This window comes from Muntiacus reevesi, chromosome 2 (genome assembly GCF_963930625.1).
Source record: "Muntiacus reevesi chromosome 2, mMunRee1.1, whole genome shotgun sequence".
Classification (NCBI taxonomy): Eukaryota; Metazoa; Chordata; class Mammalia; order Artiodactyla; family Cervidae; genus Muntiacus; species Muntiacus reevesi.
The window spans coordinates 86,963,857-86,986,604 of record NC_089250.1 but is presented as its reverse complement, the minus strand read 5'-3'; the positions used below and the strand labels follow the sequence as shown (position 1 = coordinate 86,986,604).

The 22,748-nt window shown below is 46.3% G+C and overlaps 1 protein-coding gene across 2 annotated transcripts in view; it reads left to right on the top strand.

Annotated features, from left to right (window-relative positions):
* SLC35F3 (solute carrier family 35 member F3) overlaps positions 1-22,748 on the top strand; it is a 430,537-nt gene that overhangs the window by 305,358 nt on the left and 102,431 nt on the right. For both annotated transcript variants that reach the window (XM_065922293.1, XM_065922294.1), the window contains one exon: positions 11,257-11,581. In XM_065922293.1, coding sequence (XP_065778365.1) covers positions 11,257-11,581 — 325 coding nt within the window. The remainder of the gene's footprint in view (positions 1-11,256; positions 11,582-22,748) is intronic.

Genomic DNA, 22,748 nt, shown 5'->3' with positions numbered 1-22,748 from the left:
GCAGGCGGTAGAACTCTGGAGGCTAACAGGCCACGACTGGCAGGCTCAGGGATTAAAACTGATCCCTTCCAGCCCAGGTGTCTTCAGACCACAGATCCAAACAGGCCCTGGCTCCCCTCCCAAGGTGGCCTCTTCCCTCCCCCAGGCGCTAAGGGCATTATCTCAAGCTTACCCGTATCTACTCACCTTCTCAGAAGTCATATTTGCTTTGGGCTGTGAACATTCCAGAATTGTTTTAAATCCCCTGCAAGAGGCGGTGTGGTTTGGATATTGGGAGTTATTTGGGGACCTCTAAGGATGTGAGGAGTGGGGCGGAAGGGCCAGCACTAGTGTCTGTCCTCAGAGGGGTGATGATGGCCAAGGAGCAGGCCAGATTTGGGGCTGATTCAGACTGGCGCTGCAGCCAGGTGGGACTTCCAGTGAAGTTCCTGCCGTCAGCCAGCTCCACCCCCTTTTAAAAAGCAGCCTTCCTTCACCTCCCAATTCTGTATCCACACCAGGGAAATAATTTTGTTTTTTAAAAACAACTTGCAGCTGCCATGTCGTCATCTATCTCTACATGTTAATCTCCAGGAATTACAGCAAAGGCTTAAGCAATTCAGAGAAGTACCTCTTATTTCTAATGTAGTCATCCATGGGAGTTATTCCTTTCTTTTTTTTTTTTTTTTAATGAATCTTGTATTTTAGAATTGTTGTTGTTTAGTCGCTAAGTTGTGTCTGACTCTTTTGCGATCCCATGGACTATAGCCTGCCAGGCTCCTCTCTCCAGGGATTTTTCAGGCAAGAATACTGGAGTGGGTTGCCATTTCCTTCTCCAGGGGAACTTCCTAACCCAGGGATCAAACACATGTCTCCTGCATTGCAGGTGGATTTTTTTACCACTGAGCCTCTGGGGATGCCCTATTTTAGAACAGTTTAGATTTACAGAAAAGTTGCAGAGAGAGTACAGAGAGTTCTTAAGTACTTCACATCCAGTTTCTTCTGTTATTAATGTCTTCTATTAGTATGATACATTTATCACAATGAGCCAACATTGATGCCTTAATATTAACTAAAATTCATATCTATTCAGATTTCTCTGGTTCTTACCTACTATCTTTTTCTGTTCTAGGATGCTGTCTAGCATGCCATATCACATGGCAGTCTTCTCTTGGTTACGATATGGCGGTATTTCTTCTAAGAAGTTATCACAACAAATACTCATCCACCGCTTGTCACCACTTCCTGCACAGTGACAGCTCTCGGTCTATGCCTCACACCTTCACAAACAGTGCACTCCCCACTCTAACACCCTCAGGCCAGTCTGCTCAGGCTGCCATGACAAAGTACCACCGCCTGGATGACTTTATTTTATGAGTGTTCTGCAGGTTGGAAGTCCAAGATCAAGGTGTAGGCAAAGTTGGCTTCTGGTGGAGGCGCTCTTCCTGGCTTATAGACAGCCACTTCTTTGCTGTGTCCTCATTCAGCTTCTCTCTATGTGCACAGGATGAGCTCCCTGCTGTCTCTTTTCCCATAAGGCCACCAACCCTATCAGATCAGGGCCCCACCCTTATGACCTCATTTAACCTTCATTATGACTTTAGAGGCTTCAACTGCAAATGCAGCCATTGGAGATTACAGTCTTAATGTATAAATTGAAGGAGGACATAGACACTCAGCTCACAAAAGTCTTCATTTCATGTTTGTGAACCCCAGCCCAGAGTTCCATACACACTCAGGATGCTTCAAATTTAAAGACAGAGTCTGTCCTTTTGAAAACTTAAAGCCCCTCTTTAGTGATCGGCAGATGTGACCAGGGTGGTCAGCACCAATCACTTCCAAAGTTAAGAATAAGGATGCTATTCATTCCTCTGGGTACTTTGGGGTCAGACAGATGCTTGGAACTGCATTCAGCCCCTCACTACTCTGTGACCTTGGGAAACTAACTGTGAGACCCTCAGCTGTCCTGCAAAGGAAGAATAGTCATACTCTGCCAACATTAAGGCAAATTTTGAAAAAAGGTGTGTAATCTCCTGGCAGAGAGTATATATACTGTATGTTTAACTGTCACATGGGGAATTCCCTGGGGGTCCAGTGGTTAGGACTTCAGGTTTTCACTGCCAAGGGCCTGGGTTCAATTCCCTGGTTGGGGAACTAAGATCCTGCAAGCAGTGCAATGGCATGAACACACAGTCTAAAAAAACTTAAAAAAAAAAAACCAACAAAGCTCATCACTTGCCCTTTGCTTCCCTGTGCCCTCTTCTTCTCCCTTACTCAGGGTCAGCTTTAATTATCTGTGGAGTCCATCTTTCCCGGGGCCCATTGCCAGACAGGAGTGTGACTGAGCCTTCATCATGCATGAATAGTGGGAATATTTTCTGATCCAAAGGCCGGGAATACAAACAGATAGTTTGACAAATGCAGGTGGGCATCATACATCAGGATTTCTTTGGGGACACCCAGGGCCTGGGGTGGCCTTACACATGTGGCAGCCTTTTCTTCCCTTCCCTCCAAACCACGTTTTAAAAGAAACAGTCACACGCAAATTCACTGAGCAAGTATTTAATGAGTAGATGAGGTAAACAAAACCCAAACTGCATATTTGGGAGATGAATTACACTTGCAAATGGCCATAAACAAAAGCTTTCTTCCAAGCTCCTGATTTTATAAAAGCTGTTTCGTTGGGTGACAAGGCCCTGAAAGGATATATGCGTCAGTGATCAGCAATTGGGAAAATCGTTCATCAAGCCCTCTTCCCTGGGCAATCCAGAAGAAGAAAAGGGTAGGGGCTCTGTTCCCAGAGCAGCCATCAATTGTGTCTTGTGTGGGTCAGTTTGGAGACATTGACCCATCTACGACGTGGATACCGTAAACCCCAACACTTGGACAGACAAGCTCCCCTAGGAAAGGGTGTGTGTCTGCCTTATGCCTCACAGTACGTGTCAGTAAATTGGCTAAAACTTTAACTAGTCCATCTAAGAGAAACGAAAGCATATCTGTACAAAGACTTAAAGTAAGTCCCCAACATACAAACAAGTTCTGTTCTGAGAGTGCATTCTGAAGTCTGATTTTTTTCCTAAGTCCAACAAAGTTAGCCCAGGTACCCCACTAACACAATGTGCTATATTGCACCATACTGTAATATGTAATCGGCTTATAATACTTTTCACACAAACAATACATAGAAACAAACAAAAATAAAACATTTTAACCTTACAGTACAGAAACCTGAAAGTACAGTAGTACAGGATAACAGCTGGCATACAGGGTCTGGCATCGAGTGAACAGGCAAGAAGAGTTACTGCCCAGAGGAGGGAGTGGAGGTGGGAGATGGTGGAGCTGAAGGATCGTCAGCATTAGGAGACGGAGGGCAGGCTGCCATGTCTCTCACACCTGACGCTGATGGAACGCATGTTCACATCTTTGAAAGTTTGCAACTTGCAGGTTCATGTGTAGGGGACTTACTGAATATATGAGTGTTCATAGCAGTGTTATTCACAGTAGCCAAAGAACTAGAAACTGTACCCTTGGCCGTCAACTGATAACTGGATAAGCAAAATATAGACTAGCCATATGCCCTACTATCTAGTTGTAAAAAGAACGAACTCCTGACGCATGCCATAAGTGCCATGGAGGAACCTTAAATACATTATGCCGAGTGAAAAGTCAGATGCAAAAGTCGACAAATTTGTATGAAAAAGCCAGAGTAGGCAAATCTGTAGTGATAGAAGATTTGTGGTTGCCTGGGATGGGAGCAGGGGGCTGGGGAGTGACTTCAGAGCACACAGGAGGACCCATTTTGAGATGATGGAAGTGTTCTAAGAATGGATGGGGTGATAGATTCACGATTCTGTAGATGTACTAAGAATCGTGAATTGCACTTCTGAAACAAGTGAATTTTACAGTTAGGAAAATTAGTCCTCAAAAACAACTTTGAAAAATTAACCGTGTAGATATTACTGATGGGGGCGTCATGGGGCGGTCTCTTCTCCTGTTCTCTTCAGGATGATAAGCCCTCCACTTCCAGGAGGCTGGGCCCAGGGCAGCCCATGGGTTGTCCTTGAGTCCAGCTGTGAGTCCCTTATCCCTAAGACTGACTCTTGCACTTTCTAAGTGCAGAACTTCCTGGCTACTTCTTCAGAGAAAGAGTCAACAAGGGTCTGCTTTTTCTAGGGGACCTCAAGAAAGAAGTATTTGTGTTCTATCTCTCTATCTTTTTTGGCTGTGCTGGGTCTTTGTTGCAGCGTGTGGACATTTCTCTAGTTGTAGAACATGGACTCTAGAGCCTGTGGGCTCAGTAGTTGTCAAGCAGAAGGCCAGTGGGATCTTAGTTCCCTGACCGGGGATTGAACCCACATCCCCTACATTGGAAGGTGGATTCTTAACCACTGGACCACTAGAGAAGTCACTGTTTGTGTTCTCTCAGAAGCTTGGAAGAGCCATTTTATGGGAATTTGAGGTTTATAGTGAGTGATTTTCCAATTTTCTTGCTTTCTTGTTGGAGAAATGCCTTTCACTAACTAAACCTAAAAAGCCCTCAATTCTTAATTTTCTCAGCATAAAACAATGGACACCTCATGGGACAGAGGACTTGCCTGGGTCCCAGAATGAGTTAGCCACTGAACCAGAGCTCCAAGAGTTTCCTTCTGCTAGGTAGGGACACACCCTCTAGGTACTGCTTGACTGAAGAGTGCAAATTTTTCTAGATCCCTTGTAGGAGAGAAGTATCAGATGTGATTTTGCAGGTAGGACTAATGTATGGTTCCAGTAAATTGCCTGACGCTGACCACTGGCTCAAACAGTAGAGAGTCCACCTGCAATGCAGGAGACCTGGGTTCAATCCCTGGGTCGAGAAGATCCCCTGGAGAAGGGACTGGCAACCCACTCCGTTATTGTATTATGATATATAATAGTATAATAATCATTGGCTTCCCAGGTGATGCTAGTGGTAAAGAACCTACCTATCAATGCAGGAGACTGAAGAGACAGGGGTTCGAGCCCTGGGTCAGGGAGACCCCTGGAGGAGGGCATGGCAGCCCACTCCAGGATTCCTGCCTAGAGAATCCCATGGACAGAGGAGCCTGAGAGGCTCTGGTCCATAGCGTCACAAAGAGTCAGACACAGCTGAAGCAACTTAGCATGGATGAACACAGCTCAGGATGGAGGTTTACGCACAGGTAATGTTATATCTTAGCGTGCTGTGGACTTGCGTTGTGTGTAAGAGAACACTCTCCCTACACACACACATACCCTTCTCCAAAATGCTCAGTGGAAGCAGCTCCAGTGACAGTAATTGGGAAACGCCCACCTGTCCCCCAGCTGTTTCGAGTGAATCAAGTGATGTAAACAGGACGTGTAGAGACAACACAGCCAAAGGGAGATGCATGATGCCACGATGACCACATCTGTCAGTACACCCGTGGGGTCAGAATGTATCATCTCCTTTGCACTGAGCCCAGAACCCTTGGCTCAAGTGCAAGGTTAGGATGGCCAATTCAAGATCATAACTAGAGGGCTTGTTAGTGGGAAGGGGGTGTTGGCGAGTGAGGGTGACATTAAGAGTATTTTAGTTGTGTCATCGTGGTCAGAGGAGCTGAGACAGGATGCAGCATGAGGCTCATTCAGCCCTGATTTCTCTGAGACACTCTGCAGTGCCCTTTCAGGGGTGATAAGGAGTGACAACAAACACTTGGTTACTTGTGTTGCTGTGACCCAGAAGCCACTGGTACAGAGGAGTCACTTGTAATTTAGGAGGGGAGAGAAAATAAATCAGAATTTCTTGCACAAGAGTATACAAGAGGACTTTGAAAGGGGAAACTGGCCCCCTCAGTGTCATTCTTCCTTTCTGAAATCTAGCATCAGTTGGATAGCTGCTGAAAACGACCTTGAGAATGGTAGCATGGGATGGGATGCATTTGCTGCCTTTCAAATACGGGAGAATAAACACGTCTGCTAACCAAATTCATTGTGTCATTCTATCTTTATTCTTTAGTTTTATCTGTTTGTTATGGACACTGGGGCATGTGTATTTACTTCCTAGAAAAAGTAAGTTCCAAAATCTGAATTTGCTAAAGTCTCTTCTGCTAGCCTGGCAGCTTCTCCTGCTGTGTATCTGGCCAGAGCAAGATTGGGCATTGCAGTGGCACAAGGCAGAGCTCACCATCTTCCTCATCACTCTTGGGGCAGACCAGGTCCTGATCCTGATCTTTGCTTCTCTTGTTCTTCATCCTTTCTATCCTGTAAGACCCAAGCCAAGCTTCTGCCTCCTCTGATCTTTCTGGGATCACAGCCACACTGGTGTCACTCTCTTTAGAGTTTGCCTTACAGTCAAAATTTCTCCATTTGTAATTGTTCTGTAATTCTTTCATAGATCTGTTTTGTCACTCCCAGATAGACTGCAAGTTCCTGAAGAGCAGGATGCAATCATGTTTTATATTTATTTATTGACCACCCAGAGTTCTTGGCACAGGACAGATGCTTCATGGTAACTTCCTTAGTAGATTGAAATGCTCCTTGGATGTGTTGCAGTATATGCAGCCCTGTGAGATTTAGAAATACGTGCTCTTATGCATCCGGTTAGATGACTGCTGCCCAAAAATACAGTATAATCCCAGTTTTGCTGTGTGTCAATGTGTATGTGTTGTGCAAAGATACAAATTTTGCTGGGGAAAATGCAGCATAATGTCCAGTGATATCTCTAGGTACTAAGATTCGAATATGCAGTGCATTGTATTTATTTATACTATGAAATACTTTTGTAATGATTCTGTAAAGAATATTTTGAGTTTACATGAGGTAGGTCTAGTTTAAAAGAAGTATTAGGAATGAGTGAGGTAATGAAATTGGTAAGTGATTTATCACTATATGAGACTCCAGGCCATGAAATGGAAAGTTTGCAATGTATTGAGTTTGAATACCTCTAATTCTTTATGGTTTATTCCAGTGTTTCCAAAAGTTTATTCTAGGGGACCCCAGTCCTACCACAGGTATTATGTTGAAGTAATATGGGAAGCACACATTCTCTAGCTGCCTTTTGGAAATCTACTACATCTATTAGTCCTGTAGCAAAAGAACCTGTTTTCCAAACTTCTCATCATGAGATCCTTCTTTCTGATAATTCTGTACCTGTTAATTGCATTATACTTAGGGAAACATAGTTCTATCTTATTTTTTAATAATAGAGTTCAGAATGTCTTTATTTTGCATGTGTATTATCAATATGCCCTGGTCAAATGAACCAGAGAGGTTAAAAAGTTGGATATAATTTCTTTAATCCAAATATATATAAAGACATTTTAATAGTACAATTTTTTAAAAGAGAAATTTAATTTTATATTTTTTATGAGCTCAATTTGTTTTGTTTATTTGGGTGATTATCCCTACCCCCACCCCCCCCACCCCCCCACCCCCCGCAGCATGTGGGATCTTTCCCCAACCAGGGACTGAACCCACATCCTCTCCATTGGAGGGCAGAATCTTAACCACTGGACCACCAGGGAAGTCCTAACAGTACAATATTACATGATTTGGTGATTTTTTTTCCTTCATTGTAACACTGCATAGCATCAGTCATAGCTTCATTCTTTAAGTTTTCAAACTTAATTGGCCATAATGCAAAACTGGATGAAAAAACATTTTAGGAGCCTGAATTTTTTTTCAGCCTCCTCTAGGTTCTATTCTTAAATGACCAGTTCGTACTGTGAAACTGCATTTCCTTTCTATGTGGACATTTTTTTCTTCATCTCCGTAATTATCTTCTTGGTATGAGTTTCTGATAGTTGATGCTGGTGGTCAAGGAATCTCCCAACCCTAACACTGCTTGAACACTCAGTGGTGACGGGTTGCAGAGGCTCACCCCCAAATGTCAGGGACTTAGTGTACACACTAAAACATGTGTGCTTCTATCTGAAAATGGAAGTTGTAGTGATTTACTGTGAACAAAGTCACAACGTCCTAGTGGAAGGGTATCAGGCAGAAGGAGAGGGGTCTTCCTTGCTTTTGCCCCCTCTGCTTCTGCCCTCTCTGCAGCCCATGCCAGAAACACACAACTTGTTGGAAGCTCAGAGGTGGTCAAGCATGTGGTTTTCCAAGTACTTTCTGACTCAGATATATGCACACATGAAAAGAAAGAGGAGGAGGAAGAATAAATATTAATAAAGCAGGTACAGGAGCACAATATATTTACTAAATGGTGTCAAGGATTTGGGATCAGTAAAGGGCATTTTAACTCTCCTTGGCCAGCTACAAAGGCTTTGGATTCAGTTCAGTTCAGTCGCTCAGTCGTGTCCCACCCTTTGCGACCCCATGAATAGCAGCACGCCAGGCCTCCCTGTCCATCATCAGCTCCCGGAGTTTACTTAAACTCATGCCTATCGAGTTTGGATTACCCTTGGCTAAAAGCGATACAACCTGGGACTTCCCTGGCAATCCAGTGATTGAGACTTTGCACTTTCTTTTTTTTTTTTTTCCAGTGGGTTTTGTCATACATTGATATGAATCTGCCATAGAGTTACACGAATTCCCCATCCCGGTCCCCCATCCCACCTCCTTCTCCACCCGATTCCTCTGGGTCTTCCCAGCCCACCAGGCCCGAGCACTTGACTCATGCATCCCACCTGGGCTGGTGGTCTGTTTCACCACAGATAATATACATGCTGTTCTTTCGAAACATCCCACCCTCACCTTCTCCCACAGAGTTCAAAAGTCTGTTCTGTACTTCTGCGTCTCTTTTTCTGTTTTGCATATAGGGCCATCGTTACCATCTTTCTAAATTCCGTATATATATGTTAGTATGCTGTAATGTTCTTTATCTTTCTGGCTTACTTCACTCTGTATAATGGGCTCCAGTTTCATCCATCTCATTAGAACTGATTCAAATGAATTCTTTTTAACGGCTGAGTAATACTCCATGGTGTATATGTACCACAGCTTCCTTATCCATTCGTCTGCTGATGGGCATCTAGGTTGCTTCCATGTCCTGGCTATTATAAACAGTGCTGCAATGAACATTGGGGTGCACATGTCTCTTTCAGATCTGGATTCCTCAGTGTGTATGCCCAGAGGAAACAGACAAAGGATTAATCTCAAAAATATACAAGCAACTCCTGAAGTTCAATTCCAGAAAAATAAATGACCCAATCAAAAAATGGGACTTTGCACTTTCACTGCTGAGGGCCTGGATTTGATCCCTGGTCAGGAAATTAAGATCCCACAGGTTGTGTGGTATGGCCAAAAAAACACAAAAGAGAGATACAGCCAGACTTGGCAATTAATGCTACGATTAGCTAACACCTAATATAATAGACTGAAGTTTCCCATGTGACTCAATAGTAGGGAATCCACCTGCCAATGAAGGAGGCGAGGGTTCAATCCCCGGGTCAGGAAGATCCCCTGAAGAAGGAAATGGCAACCCACTCCAGTATTCTTGCCTGGGAAATCCCATGGACAGAGGAACCTGGTGGGCTACAGTCCATGGGGGTCGAAAAGAGTTGGACGTGACTTAGTGACTAAATAATAACAACATATAATAGGCTACCTTGAATCAGAATTTTGCCTCATAGAGTTATTATAGTTCTGGGACTTTCCCTTGGTCCAGTGGCTAAGATGTCACACTCCCAATGCAGGGACCTGGGTTTGATCCTTGCTGCTGCAACTAGAGTTCTCACATGCTACCATGCTACGTTTAAAGTTACCAAGATCTTGAGTGCCACAACTAGGATCATTTTTAAAAGAATTATTATATTTCAGACAGTGTAATATATAAAACTTGGTTTCACAGTATTAGAGCTATTAAAATTACAATTAAGTTTAAACAACGTCCATAGAGTACCATTTGACCCCAATATACTCTGTACCCATCTCCTGCACCACTGTAGGTTCTGCCCTCTTTCAGCTGAGTGCCTGGCTGAACATATAAAAGGCAAGTAGGCCATCTCTTGGAAATTGGCCCCCATCCATGGTCACACCTGACACAAGTTACAGTTCTGTTTAAATTTCCAGCTGACTGACCTGCACACAATCATGAATGGAAACCAAACAGTGGGAGAGAATGCCTTTTCCGTTTTCTCATGGTCTGTGGGAACAGTGCTGCTGCAGCCTGGCTTCCAGAAGTCACCTAGCCCTCCAGCAGGTCGTCCGAGGGCTTTCAGAGCACCAGCTGCCAGGGGCTGTGGTTTTTAAGTAACACTTCACAGTGGGACTGATGGCCATCAGCTAGGAGTCAGTAAGAGCAAATAGAGGAGCAAGAGGTTTGTTGTTTGTTCACTCCTGTCGTACCTCTCTGCGACCCCATGGACTGCAGCACGCCAGGCTTCCCTGTCCTTCACCATCCCCCAGAGTTTGCTCAAACTCATGTCCATGGAGTCAGTGATGCCATCCAACCATCTCCTCCTCTGCCGTCCCCTTCGCCTCTTGCCCTCAGTCTTCCCTAGCATCAGGGTCTTTTCCAACAAGTGACAGATATATATTTCTTTTTTTTTTTTTTGGCCACACCCCAAAGGCATGTGGGATCTTAATTCCTAGACCAGGGATCAAACACACACCCCCTACATTGGAAGCACAGAGTCTTAGCCACTGGATCACCAGGGAAGTTCCAGGACATCTGTTTTTGCTCTACATGCAAAAGAAGGTGACCTGTTGGCATCCATGCCCTTAAGTGACAGGCACGGAGGAGCTTCTGTCACTGTAAGGGGAGCTTCTAGAGGTCAATGCTTGTGACCTCTTCAGCAGGGAATCCCCAGCCCCTAGCACTGCCCAGCGATGGGACTGCACATCAGTCCCTGTGAGCTGAAATACTGGTGAAATACTTGGAAAAAACATTTCAGCCACTCTGCGTCCTGGAGAAATGTTTCCGCTTCTCCAGGTGTGCACAGAGATCACCTGCTGAAGTACACCATCTGATGCCAGGGTTCTGGAGATTCCGCATTGCCAGCAAGCTGGGGGTGGTGCTGATGCTGCCAGCCCACGACTGAACCGTCTTTTGGGGTTCAAGCTTCTAGAGGATTCTAGACGAAGTGTAGGACACGACTCGGCGATTAAACAACAACAACAATTCTAGAGGATAAGAAAACCAGAGACAACGTCTTCAAGTTTTGTTTCAGGAAGCTGCCTCCAGGCCCCCATTCCCACCCACCCCCCAACTCTCCTCCGCAGGGGGGCAATAACAATAGCAGTGGGGGGTCGGTTACCTTCTTGGCATCCCTCTCACCCCAACCCCGTTCAGCCTGGCCACGCGAAGGTGTGCGGGCCCCAGTTAACCTCTCCCTTCTCTGCCACCAGGGGAGGAGCGCCCCCGGGACTCCCCGGGCCCGGCAGAGGCCCAGGCGCCGGCGGGGACCGAGGCCGGTGGGAGACCGAGCCGCCGCTGCTGGAGATGCTCCCGCGCGCAGCTCAAGAAGATCTTCTGGGGCGTGGCGGTGGTGCTGTGCGTGTGCGCCTCCTGGGCGGGCGCCACGCAGCTCGCCAAGCTGACCTTCAGGAAGTTCGATGCTCCCTTCACCCTGACGTGGTTTGCCACCAACTGGAACTTTTTATTCTTCCCCCTGTACTACGCGGGGCACATCTGCAAGTCAGCGGAGAAGCAGTCAGTGAAGCAGAGATACAGGTAGGCACCTCCGCCGGGATGCTGGCTCAGCATGGGGCTGCTCTCCGGAACGCTGATGCTGCCGGGCGGGTGATGAGATGGGCCGGCAGACACAGCAGGGAGAAGTCACCGTGTCACTCATTGCCTTAGTGAGGTTCCAGGATCGGAATTCATTCCCCTCAGAAGTGGTGAACAGCCTTCCTCTGCCTCTAGCCCTTCTGCCCTAGGAACTCCTTTCGAGTAGGCAGGAGAAGGCAGCAGCTTGCAGAGATGGGCTCTGGTAAGTCCCCAGAAGGGGTAGAAACGGGAAAACTGTATGGCTCTGTTATCCTCCTCAGACTGGGCTGAGAATAGGTCCATGGAGCCAGGTGAAGTGGCTACTCCCTGTAACTTACCTTCTCGACCCCGCGGATGCTCATGGCGAAGACTTGATTACTCTTTTCCTCTGGACACAAGCCATTTCCTCTTTTGATTATGTGGTTGGAGGGGGTGTCTGAATATCTGGCAGTGTTGCCATCAAAGTCAAAGCATTGTCTGAACTCTGTTGACTGTATTTACACAAGCGTATTTTCTCATTGATATGACCTCCCTTTAAAAGAGGTCAGAAGTCCAGATGCCAGCCCTCTGCTACAATGTACAGCAGGGTGCCCCAACCTTCTCGAGAGTCAGATGCTTAGTGTTGGCCCTGGGGTGTCATCTATGCCCATCCCTAGATCTCATGATCTCCCAAAGCTGAGGTCCTCTGTAACTATGTCAAGGACCGTACTGTTGGCCCAAATCAGATTTACTCAGGAGAAAAAAAAAAAAAAAAAAAAAACAGGAAAGAATACTGGCCAAGGTGACCAGGTGGGCCTGGGGAATTTATCTTTCATCAGCTTCAGAGGTGGAAAAAAATTTGGAAGTTGAGGGTTGTTCACTCCTTCACCACTGCCTTCTTTCCACCCCACCCCCTTACTTCCACCCCGCCAAACCCCCTATACAGTCACCGTGTACCATTTACCATTTGGTTCAAACTTCAGCCCCGGTCTGAAAAGTTGCCTTTAGAAGTTGCAAGGTAGCTAAAAACATCATTGAGTCCGAGGAGTAAAGAGGTTTTAGGAATGAAGGTTATACTCTGATCAGAATTTTTTTTCTGAGATTCTACCATTTTGTCAATGTCTAATTCAACTTGGAGGTGTGAGGCGCCAAAGTTTTTGAATGTTCCGAGATAATTTGGACTGGCTCCTTTAAAAGGCCAAGCAGTAAGTCAGAGCACTCTTTCTAGAGGAAGGAGCACTGGTGAGCTTGGAATGACCAGCATCCCTTAGTGGAAAGGACTGGGAGCGAGTTCTGGACAGGCATGTGGCAGCCTGGGACTCAGAACCAGAGCCCAGGCCTGGGGCAGTGTCAGTGTTGACTTAAATCAGTGGCTTCATGGCCCAGCCAGAAATCACTCGAGAGGCACTTAATGTACCTCTTCTGAACAGCAGCTAAAAGCAGACTGAAACAGATGGGTTTAGAAACTTTAACAGAGCCCCAGATTGTCCCAAAGTCAGGAGAGAAATAATGGCCTGCTTTTAGTCACAGAGAAAAGCAAATATTCAGTAAATAATGCATTAACAGTAAAGTAGCCCTGAGTGTATTCAGTTTGTAATTAGGAGTTTGCCTTTCTTTAAACAGAGTAGGATAGTATGCTACTGCCTCTCGCCAAATGGCTATATGTGCCCCTTCTTCATGGAGAATTACTGGAGGGAAGATGAAATGGTCTTTTTTCTGCTTTGTTCAAACATGTGGATTCAAAGAGGGCATCCCTGAGAGGCAACACCGGCCACTGCCCTAAGCATGTGTCTTTAACGTAACACTCACCTTGGGACAAGACTGGCATCGCTGGCCATTAATGCAGGCCCAGCGCCATTAATTAATTCTGCTGAAAACAACACAGAAGGAACCAAGCTCAGTTGGTTAAAAGGTCAAGGTAGGGGGAAAAAATGAAAGATCACTGAAGCAGATTAAACATAGAAAGACGTCACAACTTGATTTCAGCTTATGGTCTGCCTGTTAAAAATATCTGGGAAAAATCAGAAGAGAATCATAGTGATTATTATGTCAGCTGGAGAACATTGGAAGGCAGGGGGCAAGACCATAACTTGATTAGAGAAGCCAGGTAAAACCTTGCCCAATTTCTGTACTAGAGCTGAGCTCACCACTTAAAAAAAAAAATCTTTCTGGTTATAAATTGTGTTCTGCTTGTATCTAAACAGAGCTGCTGATTTTACCAGTCAATGATTGGGCATGTCAGTTAATCTAGGCACACCACTAGAGAAGTGAAAGAATATTCTTTCTCAGAAAAGGGAAAGGAAATGTTAACATCACATAGTTTACCTAGAAACTCATGACTATGTCACATCTCAAACTGGGAGTTCTTTTTTTGGGCTGTTTTTTTTTTTTTTTCTTAATTATTGATGTTTAGTTAATGTACAATATTATATAAGTTTTAGGTGTGCAATCTAGTTATTCACAGTTTTTAGAGGCTATACTCCATTTATAGTTATTATAAAATATTGGCTGTTTCTCCACATTGAACTGTATATCCATGTAGTTTGTTTTATACCTAATAGTGAGGCCAAATCAGGCCTCCATACCCCAATACCAAATTAAATCTCAGAGACAGAGTTTTGGGTGAAGTAGAAAAAAATAGCTTTATTGCTTTACCAGGCAAAGAGGACCACAGCAGCCTAATGCTTTCAAAACTGTGTGTCCTGACCTGGAGGGCGGGGTGAGGAGTTTCATCTTAATGGTTTAGAGAGGATGTGATCAGCTCACGAGCATTCTTCTGATTGATTGGTGGTGAGGAAGGTGGGAGTCAGCTTCATCATCCTTCTGTTCCAATTGGTCTGGGGTCTACGTGCTTGTGGGCAGCACACAGCCAACTTCTCCCACCGGCTGGGGCTTTCAGTGTCTGCAGAATGGCTCAATCATATTTTCCTGTGTATCCCTTGAGGGGAACCAGACCCTGCCCCACGGCTGCACTGCTGTTCCTTGCCTGTTCCTTCCTCATCTCCGAATCCCCTCCCTTCTCTGATTAGCATCTGTTTGAACCTGCTCATTGGACCTCAGGGGAGGCCATGGAGGCTGAATGAAGCCTGTTTCCTGTAATCAAAAACTGGGGGTGTTGACTTAAAAAATAGTGACAACCTAAAAGTTGAGAGTTACGTTTTATTCAGCAGGGATTTTTAGGACTTCAGGGCTGGGAGACAGCATCTCAAGTGACCTGAGAAAACTGCTCCTGGGAGCCAGGGTGGGGGGTGGGAGTGGGGTGGGGGGTGGGAGTGGGGTGGAGGCAGCAAGGTGGGGGTGGGCAGTGTCAGGTTGTATAGAAGATTGCAACTAAGGGCAAGTAGTCTGAACATCAAAAGTATTTTTGTGAATTAAAGAAAACCAGGTATCCCAAGTTAAGGAATTTACCACTTTTCTATGTATGGAAGAGATGCAAGAGTCTGGGGTCACTGAACTCATTCCTTTCATATGCATCTCAGCTATCCAGGGGTCCCATCCTGTTTCTTCACCTCGTGAGTTCCCCAGTGCTCACCACAGGGAGTGACTGCAGCCTAGTGACTGCCAGATTGTGCAGGTATTCGCCTCCTTCCTGAGTGTCCTGGAGGGCTGGAATCACTGATGACTGTGACAACCTTCTTTACTGCTATACAGGATACAGAAAAGCTTTTGTGCCACAGCCCCATTGGGTCCTTTTTGGTATCAGTAGTTTGTACATCTTAATCCCCTATCACATTGGGAGTTCTTTAAACAGATATTAGGATTCCCAGAAATCAAGGCAAACTGAAATCGCATCTTCCATGTTTGTGCTTTTATTGAAACGAATGGAAAAATCTAGAGTCAACTGAGCAGATGTATCTCTTGGTGAAAGTTTCAGCAGGAAGCTGGGGAGAGAAGGAAAAAGGTAGAGACCATTTTCAGAGTGTGAAGCTGGCCAGATAAGCCAACTTTTCTAGTGGTTTTCTGGAAACAATCAAGTAGAAGTTTCTTTCCTTCAAGACCTCCCCACTGAGGCTAGTTCCCCAACGTGAGGCTAGAAAAGTCAGCCAAAGCACAGGGAGGAAATCATATATTGCCTCAAACTCTGAGTCTCTGGGATCTTGTCGATAGGCCGACGTTGATTCCATAGGTCTGGGTGGACATGAGGTTCTGCTTTCTTAATGAGCTTCCAGGAGTTGCTGATGCTGCTGACCCACGGGCTGCCCTTGGACTGTCAAGGCCCTGGAGTTCTTGAATCTCAGGTTTTTAAAATGCTGCTGATATGCTGAAACGTAGGAAGCAGGACTCACCATACCATATCAGTTGACAGGCGACTCTCTTTGGGCCCCAAGGATGTTTGAGTCCTGATCTGCTGCCACTTGCGAGAGAGGGGAGGCTCCTTGGGCAAGTCTTTTAAGCTCCAGGAGCCTCAGATGCTTGTTTGTAAACAGAGGGTGATGACACATGCACCATTTAGCACAAAAGATTGTTGTGTGATCGAATGAGACACCATGCCCTAAAGGCTGTGAAATACCATAAAAATGCCAGGAACTGTCACTGTGTTGTGATATCCTCTATGGGGTACAAGGCAGCTGATAAAGTAAGCATGGACTGCCTTGTACCCCATAGAGAATATCACAACACAGTGACAGCTCCTGGCATTTTTATGGCATTTCACAGCCTTTAGGGCACAGCGTTAGGCCAGCTCATGTTGGCCTGTTTAAACTGCAGGAGTGGGTCTGCCAGGACTGCCCACCCCTGCAGAGTCAGGCAGGTATTACACTTTGCAGAAATCAACTTGCAGGGACTTCCCTGGTGGTGCACTGGTTAAGACTCTGATCTTCCAATGCAGTGGGCGTAGGTTTGATCCCTGGTTGGGGAGCTAAGATCCTACATGCCTTACAATGCAACCAAAAAAATAAATAAAGAAAATCAGCTTGCAGGTCTGCTGGCTGCACAAGGCATTATAGAATGATCAGGCCTTCCTCATATCAGGCATTGTTGTCAAGAACTGGAGTGTGGGTATGAAAACCTCCCAAACCCAGCTGTCCTGAATTTTCAGCCTCAAGCCTGCGGTCTCCCCAGTAACCCGCTAAAAACTTCCTTCTTTCCCCAGACCATCAACATTCCCACCTTCACCTTCCCTGCTTCTCACTGACAGCCAGCCAGGGCACTGAGATGCCCTGAAGTGCTCAGTACTCAGGAAGGATTCTGACCAGAGGGACCCATGTGGGTGCTGTGGAAACTGCAGGCGTGACCTGAGAGGGGGTTCAGCTCCCAGGAGTCAGTGTGAAGCTGGGCACCAGAGGGAGGCACACAAGGGAAGCTATGTCAGGTTCGTGACCCTGGAAAGACTGTCACGGGCAGGCATGATGATGACATACAGCCTTCTAGCTTCTCTGACCCTGAGACAGGTGGACGGTGTCTCTGATCCCAGAGGCCGCCACGGCAAGCAGGAATCAGCCAGAGCAGATCTGGGGCACTCGCGGCCTTATCAGAAGTTCTTTCAGGAATTTCTCCCAGTGGTGACCTCTTTGCATGAGCTAGTGCTAGAACCTTCTGCTAACTTGGGGCTGCCAGAAAAGTGAACCATGCCGTGGTGACGGATGTTTCCTTCTGCCTTTTGTAGTTTTAGCCTTCTGGAAGCTAGCCAGTTGATTCTGCTTCAGAAACGCCCACAGACATTCTGAGCCGGGAAAGGAGAGAACACAGTTTTGACGCCTCCTGTCTGTCTTCAGTTCCCAGGGGCCAGGTGTGTGCCTCTGGCTGGACAGACTTACACGGGATCCACAAGGGGTCTTGCAGCTATAACGTTCAAAGTCTAAGGAACAGGGCGTCCCAATCTGGAGGTCTGTGTCTTCTGGAAATGGTAATTGCACATCTTCCCAGGGACACAATTATCCATGGTCTCTGTCCTCAAAGAGCTCACATCCCTGGAAGAGTCAGATAGACAAACAGGATGAGGGTATGCACAGGGGCCCCAGGGGAGAGGCCCAGGTACTTGGGTCCTGGGGCAGATGGGGGGTTTCTTGGAGGAAATGACCAGGGAGCAGTCTCTTAGAAGAGGAGCAGCTGGACCTGTAGGGGCCGAATTCTGAGTGGGTATGGGAGTAGCATCAAGGCTGGCAGAGGGCCTGGTGCCTGAGAAGCTCTGATCCTGTATGGGAGGTGAGTGGGGGAGGTCAGGAGGAGGGGAGGGCAGTGGGAGCAGACTCCAGACTCCAGTGCCTGCAGAGAGGTTTAGATTCCGATGTGAATGTTGGGGGGGAGTGGGGATGGCAGAAAAGTCATCAGATTGGATCTTTAGCAATACAGTAAGTCTCCTACATAGAAACCTTCAAGTTGCAAACTTTCAAAGATGAGAATATGCACAGCTCTTGTGCTATACCACTGTATTTTTCAAGGTACCGTACTGTAAGATTTAAAATGTTTTATTTTCTGTGTTTGTTTTTTATGTATTATTTATGTGAAAGTGAAGTGAAAGTAAAGTTTGCTCAGTCGTGTCCAGCTCTTTGCGAAGCCATCCATGGATTATACATTCCATGGGATTCTCCAGGTCAGAATACTGGAGTGGATAGCTGTTCCCTTCTCCAGGGGATCTCCCCAACCCAGGGATCAAACCCAAGTCTCCTGTATTGCAGGCGGATTCTTTACCAGCTGAACCTCCAGGAAACCCTTATTTATTACTTCTGTGAGGAATCTTGTAAACCTGTTACCGTCCAGTACTATATAGCTGATTGTATTAGTTGGGTACCTAAGCTAACATTGTTGGACTTACGAACAAAAACAAACTGGACTTACAAACGCGCTCTCTTCACAGAACTTGCTCATGTGTCGGGGGCTTACTGTACCACTATCCCTCTGTCAAAGATAAAGCTGAGGGCATGTGGAGGCCAGGCCCCTTGAACAAGCGCAAGCCCAATGTCTGTGTGACAAGGATTTGACTGAAAAAAGTACACAACATGAGTTAAGAATTATACTTTACTCAGCAGATATTCTAAGAACTTAAGCCTGAGATACAGCCTCTCAGCACTAAAGAATTACTCTGAAGATGTATGAGAGGAGCCAGAACATATAGGAGTTTTTGCAACAAAGACCAGATAGTCAGAACATCCAAAGACTGCCTTCATGCTTAGTTGCTCAGTCATGTCCTACTCTTTGCAACACTATGGACTGTAGCCCACCAGGCTCTTCTGACCGTGGGATTTCCCAGGCAAGAATACTGGAGTAGGTTGCCACTTCCTACTCCAGGGGTTCTTCCTAACCCAGGGATCAAACTCACGTCTGTTGCATTAGCAGGCAGATTCTTTACTACTGTGCCAACTGGAAAGTCCCGTTAAAAGATTACTGTTAATTAACGAAAACCATATATCTCAGAGTAAGGAATTTAGCACTTTCCCATGTATGGCAAAATGTAAGAGTCTGGGCCCTTTGAAATCATTCCTTTGATACAACTCAGCTACCCAGGGCCAGTATCCTGTGTTTTCCCATCCCAAGTCCCTTCGGGGTGCAGGGTTGGGGGTGGCTGAGGGTTTGGAGATGGGTATCCTGTTTGTTTCCATCCCGAGTCCCCTCCACGCTCACTGTCAGGGTGGTTCTAATGTGACAGCTTGATGATTGAAACATCGTTTGTTTACTGATATGGCAGGTGACATTTTTCATCCACGAGGCATGCGGGCATGTGTGGGTGACACAGATGTTGTTCCTGAACTTAGGAGCTCACATCCAAGTGGGAGAGACACCCACATGAAAACAGAATGGGATGTAAGGAGGAGAAGGCAGGGCAGACTGTCTGGGCCGCGGCTTGAGTGCGAGGACAGGCTTCAGTTGACAGCAGGACTAAGCAGACATTTGGTGGACTTACTGTACCACTATCCATGGGGAGACCTTTAGGCACTGGGTCAAGAGACTGGGGCTTTATTCCCCAGGCAGTGGGAGCCTCTGAAAGTTTTTGAGTCCAGGGCTGATCTAATCAGAGCTGCTTTCAAAAGTAAGAGTCAGAGTGCTAATTATTTAACTGGGCACAGAACACGTGCCCATCTCATATCAGAGGCAGAATGACTCAGTATTATGGTTTCTGCTTCTTTGTTTGGAGTGCAGACCTAGAAGGCTGGGTGTCTTGCTGTGATTTGTCAGCTTCTCCTTCAGCTGAAAGCAAACTCTTAACATTGCTGAAAAGCATTTCAGTGGTTATTTTCTTGTCTAACTCGGGCATTCTGGAACTTGGAGGGGGTATCTTCTTTCCAGGCAACACTGGTATGTGTTTTTCAGGCCCGTGGTGGACAGGAAGGCATGGCCAAGGTCGCCCTAATTAGCGATGCCCCAGCACACCCAGCCGTCCTGACACGGTCAGGCCTCCCGCCTGATGGGAGCTGATGGGCCTCCTTGCTCGCTTTTTCTTCCCTGAGCCCCGAACATGCCGTGACCCACTGCTGCCACCAACAGTTCTTCTCCAGAGGGTGAGGACACTCTGGAAGCAGGGCCACAGGGACCTCTCCATTCTAGGAAGACAGAGACAGCCCTTCACTCAGGCCACAAAATCCGCCAAGGGACTGCTGTATGTCAGGCACTGTTCTGGCTGCTATGGAAATAGTGGTGACCCGAGCAAATGAAAAGCCCGGCCTTTGTGGAGCTCACCTGTTTGTTGGGAAACAAACAAAATAGAATAGGTCAGGTGGTGCTGAGTGCTCTGGAGAAAGATGGGGCAGGGCTGGAGCAGGAGTGCTGGGTGCAGCGGCATTGACGTCGGGCTGGGGACCTGTGTGTCTTTCTGGAGGCGCTTATGCTTACACCAGCACCTCCTTACCCCATCCAGACCCAAATGCCTGGGTTAGCCCCGGTTCCTCACTGATTCATTCATTCTTTGCTCATTCCTACAGTAATGTACACTTGTGACTATTAACTCTGACCACGCATTGTAGGGTGGTTCTGGGAGGGGAGGTTCTGAGCACTTTGCTGCCCCTTAGATGTCTAAAGCCCCAAAGATGAAGCCGTCTTTGCAGCCCAGGATACAGGAGTCCAGTGGCAAGGGAGTCTGACCAGATTGGCCTCTATGAGGTCCAACAGTCCTATGTGACCACCAGCTCCAGGACCAGGAATGGAGGAGAGGGCAGAATATCCTGCAAGCAGTCATCTTTGGGGGCTTTCCTGATGGCTCAGCAGTAAAGACTACACCTGCAATGCAGGAGACCTGAGTTCAATCCCTGGATACGGAAGATCCCCTGGAGATCTCAGCAACCCACTCCACTGTTCTTCCCTGGGAAATCCCACGGACAGAGGAGCGTGGCGGGCTCCAGTACCTTGGATCGTGAGTGTCAGACACTACTTAACAACTAAACAGAAATAACAACAGTCATCCTTTTGCTGTCCGTCCTCCTCCTAACTTGAAGCAGTCTTGTTTCCCATCTTATTTCTAAGAATTATCCACCCAAAAAGCAACACGCTACCTCCAGAGCCCTTGCAGTTGATGTTGTGGTGGTGGTTTGTTTTTTGTGACTGGTTTAGAGAAAATGGGCACAATATTTGGTAACTGCCTTTGTCATTTAGCCCGTGTCTTTTGCTTGGTGGTAAATAACAGTAGTTATGCATAAATATCTTCAAGGGGGAAAAGGGTAGGAATAAATGAGGACGTTGGGATTAACAAATATGCACTACTATATATAAAATAGGTAACCAACAAGGACCTACTGTATAGCAAAGGGAACTCTACTTAATATTTGGTAATAACCTATATGGGAAAAGAATCTGAAAAAGAAATGTGTGTGTGTGTAACTCAATAACTAGGTTGTACACCTAAAACTAACATGATGTTGTAACTCAACTATACTTCAGTTGGGGCTTCCCTGGTGGCTCAGTAGTAAAGAATCTGCCAGCATTGCAGGAGACATGGATTCGATTCCTGGGTTGAGAAGAGCCCCTAGAGGAGGGCATGGCAGCCCACTGTAGTATTCTTGCCTGGAGAAGTTCATGGACAGAGGAGCCTGGCGGGCTACAGTCCATAGGATTACAAAGCGTTGGACACGACTGAAACAACTCAGCATGCATGCACATACTTCAATCAAAATAAAACATTTAAAAAATAATCTTCATACCAGGAGACGCTGGTCAGGTTTGCTGCTGAGGCAAAGCTCCTTCCCCCTACAGACACACACACATAGTCAGGTGAGCATCATAACCTATGGTATAGGCACAGGACAGTCCATAGTCAATGCTCTGAATCTAAGATGTCATAATGGTCCCACTGTCAGCAGAGGCAGGGATGAGATGGGGGTGGCTGACAAAGGCTTAGATAGTCTCTGGATGTTTTAAGACAGCATCAGAAACATTCAGGGATGTGTCAGTGGAGAAATGAAATACAGAGCATCATCCCCCTGCCCCCCAGGTTGTGACACTGACCTCATGCCTTTTTGTCACGTCCCTGCTGCCAGATCCCTGCTGCTCTATCCTGCCATCATGGTATTTGTAGTTTAGCTCACTTTCTTTCCCCTCGGGTGTCACCTCCACCCCACTTTCACAGCTCGGTTCAACAGCTACCAGCCTCATCACAGAGAAGTTGAGTGACAGCCAGACATGTACAAAGTTGAGTCCAGAACATCCAAGAGTGACTTTTCAGCTTTCACTAAGGCAAATAGGAAATACTGTATTAGCTTCTGATCTCCTCTGTTCTCATGTACTTCAGTCACTGTTCATCCCCCAGTTACCTGAGGTCTCTGTTCATCCTTGAACAGATGTCAAGAGTTTATCTTTGCAGTGCTGTTGTTTTTCGGGAGCTTATGCTCCTTACCCTTGTAATTTCAGAGCATATCTAATTCAGCTGCATCTGTGTGGTGTTTCTCATGCAGTTTCATTGAAATTTTCCCAAAGATTGACTCCAGTGCTTTTATTTGTGGACTTGAAGAATGCTGGCCACTTAAATAATTGCCATAATCGGGTGATTATGGCTCTTTGAGGGTCAAGATACCCCAGGCTGGGTTTATTAATAAGAGATTTAGAAACAATGTTAGCACAAAGCACCAGAGTCCCTGTGAATATTTGTAAGATCGGTATTAAAGGCATAAAAGGTGGAGAACGGGGAATCCCCAGGTCCCAGAGGGAGATCTTCCAGGCAGTGGGTCTTGAGGGGCAGTTAACATTGTATGTCCTCCCTGTAGCTCAAGCAGTAAAGAATCTGCCTGCA